This window comes from Penaeus chinensis, chromosome 43 (assembly GCF_019202785.1).
Source record: "Penaeus chinensis breed Huanghai No. 1 chromosome 43, ASM1920278v2, whole genome shotgun sequence".
In the NCBI taxonomy this organism is placed as follows: domain Eukaryota; kingdom Metazoa; phylum Arthropoda; class Malacostraca; order Decapoda; family Penaeidae; genus Penaeus; species Penaeus chinensis.
In genome coordinates, this window is record NC_061861.1 from 19,415,941 (window position 1) to 19,423,440 (window position 7,500).

Here is a 7,500-nt window from a genome sequence, read left to right on the forward strand (position 1 = left end):
CGACAGAGTGCCTACCTCATCGGCAGAGATCGCAAAGTGGCAGACATCCCAACAGACCACCCGTCCTGCTCCAAACAGCATGCCGTCCTCCAGTACCGACTCGTGACCTACAACCGAGAAGACGGGACGAAAGGTAGGGTTTTGTGGGTTGTGTAGTAGGTGGTTTAGATCTGTTTATTTTTCATAAATTACTTTGTGTGGTTACAAGTTTTTCTTTCTTTCTTTCTGTTTACTTGTTAAGTCATACTGTATTGTTGTTTTTTGTGATTTTTCCTTGTCTGTTTTGTCATATTGCACTGTTTCTCTTTCTGTTTTCATACTACATCAAATTGTGTATGTTGCTGTTTTTCTGTTTCTGTTCAATCAGGTTGCATTTGCATATTGCTCTTTTGTCTTGTACATTAGTGTGCCTATCTCTCTATCAGATGATACAGTACATCATATTGCTCGGTGTTTGTCTGTCTTCCTGACTCTTTATTAGTTGTAGGTGGCACTGGCCTCTCTGCTATATCCTACTGCTCAATCTGTATACTGCTTTCTGTATGTGTGTCTGTTGTAAACCATTTTTCTGTTGTGGGTTTTTTTGAAGGAATGAATGAACCCGTAAAACACTTCTTAATTGTGAGATAGTAGTGTTTAAGGTTTGGTGATGTTTTTACACATCTGGCTATTTACAATTAGGTATGTTGTTTGATATATTACTCATGGATCTATATATTAAAAGTTTTGACATTTTATTTTGCATATCAGTATTAACATATTATTCGCCCCTTCCATCCAGGTCGCACAGTAAAGCCATACATCCTAGACCTTGAGTCTGCCAACGGGACATATGTCAACAACCGCCGCATCGATCCCCGCCGGTACGTGGAATTGCTCGAGAAGGATGTGGTGAAGTTCGGCTACAGCTCAAGGGAATACATCCTTCTGCATGAGGGCTCAAAGGGCGAAGACCAGAACGCGCCCGATACGGGTATCGACCTCAGCCCCGTGTCCCTTCTCAGGAGTTAGTAGAGGGGAAGGGGGAGTGTCTACCGAAGTTAAGAAACATAAACAAAAACAATAAAAGAACAAAATACAAAAATATATATATATACAAGAATCTATTTTTACCTTTTGAAAACATCCCCTCTCATCCCTCACGTGGATTTTTTTGCCTATATTTTTTATTTATTATTATTTTTTTCCATCTTTTTATTTTCTCTTCATACGCAACAAGTGACTTTTTCATATATATATATATATATATATATATATATATATATATATATATATATATATATATATATATATATAGGAATCTTCAGTGCCATGATGTGAATGGTGAGGACGATGATTAGTGTTGAAAGCATTAGTTTAGGAGAGACAAAATATTCAGAAATCTCAGTCAATAAAGAATATTAAAAAAGACATGAAACTTACTGTAAATGTTTCGATTATTTTCTCTAAGTTTTTTCTTTCCATTGAGAAGGTGAAATCTACAGGAAGTGACAAGTTCCTGCTTCCAGATGTGACATTTTTTTTGTTGTGGCCTGCAGTACAAAACAAACACTTAAAACACTTATGAGATCCATATGTAAGATTTTAAGACAAATGGTATTTCATTTGATCATGACAAAAGTGTCAGGGGATATGGATTATGAAAAGTGTCAGATATTTTAAATGTGTCTATTGTATATTATTCTGCTTCAGTTTCTCTCTGTCCCCCTCTTTCACTCTCTCTTTCTTTCTTCCTCCCTCTCCCTCTCTTTCACTCTTTCTTCCTTCCTTCCTTCCTTCCTTCCTTCCTTCCTTCCTTCCTTCCTTCCTCCCTCCCTCCCTCCCTCCCTCCCTCCCTCCCTCCCTCCCTCCCTCCCTCCCTCCCTCCCTCCCTCCCTCCCTCCCTCCCTCCCTCCCTCCCTCCCTCCCTCCCTCCCTCCCTCCCTCCCTCCCTCCCTCCCTCCCTCCCTCCCTCCCTCCCTCCCTCTCCCTCTCCCTCTCCCTCTCCCTCTCCCTCTCCCTCTCCCCTGACTTTTTCCTCTATTTTCACATTTCTTGCAAAAGCATATATAAAAAGAATTGTAGTGTTTGTAACAAGAGAAGAATGTGTTTGTCTCTATAATTTGTCTCAATACAGTAAGATCATTATTCATATTTGTGAATATCACAAGACAAAATATATATTTATTGTGACCAAGACACCTCTTTTTTTTGTAATTCCAGAAATATCTTCATTTAGTTTTTATCATCAGGAAGTCTGTGAGATTTTGACTACACAATAGAGATTATCCTTTATTGTCAGGAAGCATTTGACATTTGTATGCTCTCGTTTTCTGCATTGAATATTCTTTGGTATTCGTGTTTTGTATTCCTTATTGAATTGCTGGACAGATTCAGTAATATTGGAAAATTGATCTTACTTGTACTTATTTTTATGGGATTGTGGGTTTTTCCAAAATGGTTCTAAATCATCCCTAAATAAATATCCTTTTTTTAAATAAAGACATGTTTGATTTCTTGAACACAGAAGCCCCACTTTAGGCATTTGTGAGTACATATATTCCAGGAAAATATAACAATGGGAGTGAATGTCCTCACAGAGCAAGAGATAATAAAGACCAGTCAAATACACCTGCACTGTGAAGATATTCATTCCCATGCATATCTTTTCTATAATTGTTGCAATGAACACAGTTCAAATATAACAGGCTTGAGAGGAACAAGCTTCGGGTATTTTCCCTAATATAATGTGCTAAATAATTTTTTAGCAGAATAGGTATAATCCCTTCCACTTCCAAGTTCGCCAATAAGAGTTGATACCTAAGCCCCACTCACTGGCTTATTTCGGATGCAAGAGATGACATTGGTAGTTCACACCGTAGCAATGCTGCACTGAACTTAGGAGTGGAGGCAAATGGACATCACATAGAGACAGACTGCCTTGTGTTTTGATTAGTTTATAAATTTGTCCTGCAGTCATTTCGTCTGGACAAATAATGGTTCAGTAAATGATAAAAAGTACAGTAATGTTTCTATGTGATGCATAGGTAATAAGACAAATGGAAAGTACAACATGATATTTTAATTTATTTCTTTATTTTCACTTTTTTTTTTTATTTGTAAAGGTAATTATTTTGGAGATCAAATATAACTTCTAATTAATATACTGTATTCAAGCAGTAATGCTTCCACTGGTCATTTACCTGGTTCAAACTAAACCACAGAATTAGCCAAGTTGTCAGAAAGCACTAGTTTCTCATAAATGTTGAAGACATTATTTTTTGAAAAATTATTAATTATACCATCAGAAAGAATAAGTTATTATGAACTTTGTGCCATGAGCTCTGAACAAGAAATAGATTTGGCCCATACTTTATCTCAGCGACAAACACCATCACTAGCTAACTTACATAAATCTGTTAAAAAAATAACTTGTATATCAATGCAGACACTATTTTCTTTCTTTTTTTTTCTCGCTATCTTTTCCTTCCTTTAAAGTTTTATGACACTATGATTCCACTTTAAAGCAAATAGATCTTTACCGTAGATAAAAAAATTAATGGTAAATCTTTCCAAGTGTATATATTTCTACAAACCATAAAACAAGTCTATAACTCTACTGACTAAGAGCATTTTACTGTACTTTATTATTACAAATATTACAAAACACATTTTCTAAAGATTGTTCTTTAAGGTTATAAACTTAAAGAACAATCATTATTATGATACTTATTCACCTTATATATATTTTTTTACAATGACAACAAGGTATACCACGATATGCACTATAAGTATATTCAAAATTATAATGATGCAGAAATTTGCAAGTATCCCCAAGAAGTAGTCCCTGCTCCTTGACAAATTTAGCTAATGAAATATTCATCCAACAAAAAGCCACTGCATATCAACAACTGAAATGTCTTTTCATATTCATTTAATCACACACATATGCTAATTTCTCTTTTTAATTGGCATCTGCAAATAAGTCTCCAGTTTCTTCATCTGCTCCTCTTCTAAACAAACCTCACTGTGACAAGATATAAAAATAAAGATAATTTTGCACTTATTGTTGAACATTTTGGTGTTACGTCATTAGAATTATGCTGTCCATTGTCACGAAACAGTTGTTATATATCTTGAATCTGGAATTACTCATTTTTGTTAAGTTTAATGACATTTCATAAAAAAAAAATACTTGAATATTAATAATAATAATATGTTTAGTTTTCTTGTGTCTGGAATCATATGTTCTCATTCGCTTCTCATTTGCAAGATCAAAACCGTAATAACATCATTTTTTCAAATATTACTCCATCTCACTCACATCTCTGCTTCTTTCATTACTGCAACGTCTCTACACCCACACCCTCCTTTTCTTAACCACACTGAACAGCTCGGGATAGAAAAAAGTAATGGTTATGAATTAAGTTTTACACACATGTTTCTACTCTTTATTGGGCCTTTAAGTTTTCAGCTGACTTGTTGCTTGTACTTCTTCCAATAGTCAGATCCTGTATATTATGAATGGGACATTTCTATGGGAGCAAATACCATTATTCATGTTGTACACTGAACATGGTACATAACAAATAATAACTCACCATATATACTCTCATCTGCAGAACCTTTGATAGCAATCAATATGGTGACAAACTTGCAAAAGAATTTAATGGCAGATGTGCAGTATTTACATAAATTATACATTTTAAAGGATTTAGATAAAAGACACTAAGTCCATATAATTTCTGAAGGCTTTCTTTATTCTTATTTTTCAAATAAAAAAATCCATACACTGCTGTTCAGCCTTCACCTTTCGGGACAAGAAAACAAGGTTACATAAAACAATTTCTGGTTTCAACGAGAGTTAGTGTAGCTATTGGTTACAAGCCTTTAAGGACCTAATTTCTCAGACATCAGGAAATGTAAACAAAATATTTCTGGTTTACCTTTAATCTGTAAAGTAAGAGATCAAGAAATATTCTGGTGAAAATGTCAAAATAATAAGAATAAAAACAATATTTATATAATAATTTTATTGTACCTTGCAAAGTATACAGATCTATTTTGGCAATCATAATCTATCTCCCAAGACAATGAACACGGACAAAAAAAAAGAAATATTTTTTTTCTCTGATTTTCAACCCTAAAGGACAACACAGAACCACCATTTAATTAGAAATGGCTGTCATAAACACCAAAAGATGCAAAAGTTGTTCCACTGCTGTGTTTTCCATGTTTATTGCAATCTTACTAATTATTCCATCCTGTGGGAGCAGACTACATGGCACTTTCATATCAAAGACCATGTGGTATACAAGGCAAAAGACCTTTTATCAGTTAATTTCTACTTACAGACTCTGAATCTTAGTTGTTTCCCATCCTGTACAGATAGGAAACTCTGAATTCGTGTCCTTTTAGGGGTTAATAGAGAAAGAGACTCTAAAACAATGTCAATTGCTAATGCTGTTTATCAAATTTATTGTTTGCTCTTTCATAATTAGTGAGAACCAAAAGCTTAAAGCATTTCAATTACATCTGATCGCAATGAAGCTTGAATTAAGGCATATAGCACTATGTGAGCACACAACTTTTTGTTTACATGGTACTCATGGCATGATCAACCAGATCCTACTGGGGATATCATGTACAGACATGCCATGCCCACTGTGAGTTTAGTTCATTAACTGTCCTTACACACAGATAGCTCTAAAGTCACACAGATGGCTTCACTTAGTCACAAAGGAATCAATTACTAGCACTACACCTGTTTATCTTTTTCCTCGAGTTTTGGAAATATTCTCTTTAGCCTTATATTGCTATTAGTAAAATTAATAACATTATAATAATTATAATGTCTATAAAAAAAATATAACAGCATCAATATTTATAGCACTAGTGAAAAAAACGCTTTTTCTAAAAACTCAGGTAAAGAGGAAATCAGGCAAGTTCATGAAAACTGTTAGATGAATTCTTGGTGGCTAAGCACTTGCGGAAATATCTACATATCGAGACATCTCATAAAAGAAAACAAAAGTGAACCTTACATTTTCAGCATGGGGTTAACATTTACAATTCTCAATTTGAACACAGATATATAACAAAACCTATGTGTTTATAAAATGCATTTACCTCAGTGATTTACAGACTGAGGATTTTTATTATTTTGATATCTTATTATAAGGTATATTTTATTTTATTCTACATATAATGGCCTGCAAAATGAACATCATGAAAAGACCTTTATTCTTTTCATTTTAGCATTTTAACCAAATATCAATGAGATCTTATCACATCTGGGTGATGGTATTATGCACATTACAAAGTCTCCATCTCTGCATGACATTTCTCTGTTGATATATTTCTAAATTCCCTCATTTAAATGAAGATACATCTTGGAGCAGGAGGAGGATGGGAGAAATGAGAAAGAAAGAAGAAATGTGAAGAACAGAAAGGTATGGGGAGGAAAATGCAAAGATGCAGAAGATAAAGAAGAAAGAGAATAAAAATTATATACAATACTTTCAGATGAAACCACATAAATGCTAATATAGAAAAATATTCAACAGCATCTTCTGAGGTCTAGAGTACACAAACAGCACTGACATCTGGTGGTGAAATTATCTGACTGCATTGACGCTGGTGCTGGACTGGCTGACAAGGGTATGCAGGGTTGCGGTTACAGAAGACGGCTGTGTGGAGTGTCGCATGATTGCCTTCTCTCTCTCAGCTAGTTCCTCGCATATGTTGGACGCATCCTGTGTCGCCTTCAAGACCTGAGGTAAAGTGTGTCAAGTGGTATTGGTTATGAAAAAGTTCTAAAATATGAAATTGAAAAAAGAAAGAAAAAAAGACAGCATATCCCTCATTTCTCTCTTTTTGTCTGGTGTCTTTTGCTCACCTTTTATGTGACCCACCTACTCTCTACTTATCCACCTATCCACTCATCATCCCTCTCTCCCACCTACTAAAACCTGTATCCACCTACCTTGGTTAGTGCAGCCAGTTTTGTATTGGCTTCATGAATGAGTGGACCAGTGTTGGGCAGCTCCAACTGCTGGGTGGAAGTTGTCCAGGGAGCAATATATGAGCTGTAGACACCTTGCAGTAGTTCTTGCTGTTTGCCCAGATCAGCTATGCTGCTGCACACATTGGTCTGCAGTTCTTTTGGATTGGACGACGATTCATCCTTCCATCTCTGAAATGAGTTGATTTTTATGGGATCAGATTCTCTTCTTTTCTTTCCTTCTTTCTTTTAAACTGCTAAAGGACATTCCTTCTATGTATGCAATAGTGTGCTCTGTTTACTCATGTATTTGGAAATTTCAATCAGGGAAATGTACTTATTTTTACAAAACAGAAATGGCACTTTGGAAACTTACATTGTCCACTGCCTCGTACATTTTCTGGCACTCCCTGAGTTTCTCTTCCGTCTCTTCCAGCAACTCAGAAATGGGAATGCGCTGGCCATATTTACACCAAGCACGGTATTTTTCCCTCTGATCCCCTGGGACTACGTTCACA

At 35.4% G+C, this 7,500-nt stretch overlaps 2 protein-coding genes across 2 annotated transcripts in view; one reads left to right on the plus strand and one right to left on the minus strand.

Annotated features, from left to right (window-relative positions):
• LOC125048176 (FHA domain-containing protein DDL-like) overlaps nt 1-1,092 on the plus strand; it is an 8,998-nt gene extending 7,906 nt beyond the window's left edge. The window contains exons 5-6 of the mRNA XM_047646742.1: nt 1-133; nt 782-1,092. The exon at nt 1-133 is cut by the window's left edge and continues 46 nt beyond it. Coding sequence (XP_047502698.1) covers nt 1-133; nt 782-1,011 — 363 coding nt within the window. The 3' untranslated portion in view covers nt 1,012-1,092. The remainder of the gene's footprint in view (nt 134-781) is intronic.
• Nucleotides 1,093-2,345: 1,253 nt separating this feature from the next.
• Nucleotides 2,346-7,500, minus strand: part of LOC125024572 — an 11,293-nt gene continuing 6,138 nt past the window's right edge. Inside the window, exons 5-7 of the mRNA XM_047612375.1 lie at nt 7,359-7,500; nt 6,965-7,174; nt 2,346-6,752 (exon numbers count right to left, since the gene is read on the minus strand). The exon at nt 7,359-7,500 is cut by the window's right edge and continues 8 nt beyond it. Coding sequence (XP_047468331.1) covers nt 6,597-6,752; nt 6,965-7,174; nt 7,359-7,500 — 508 coding nt within the window. The 3' untranslated portion in view covers nt 2,346-6,596. The remainder of the gene's footprint in view (nt 6,753-6,964; nt 7,175-7,358) is intronic.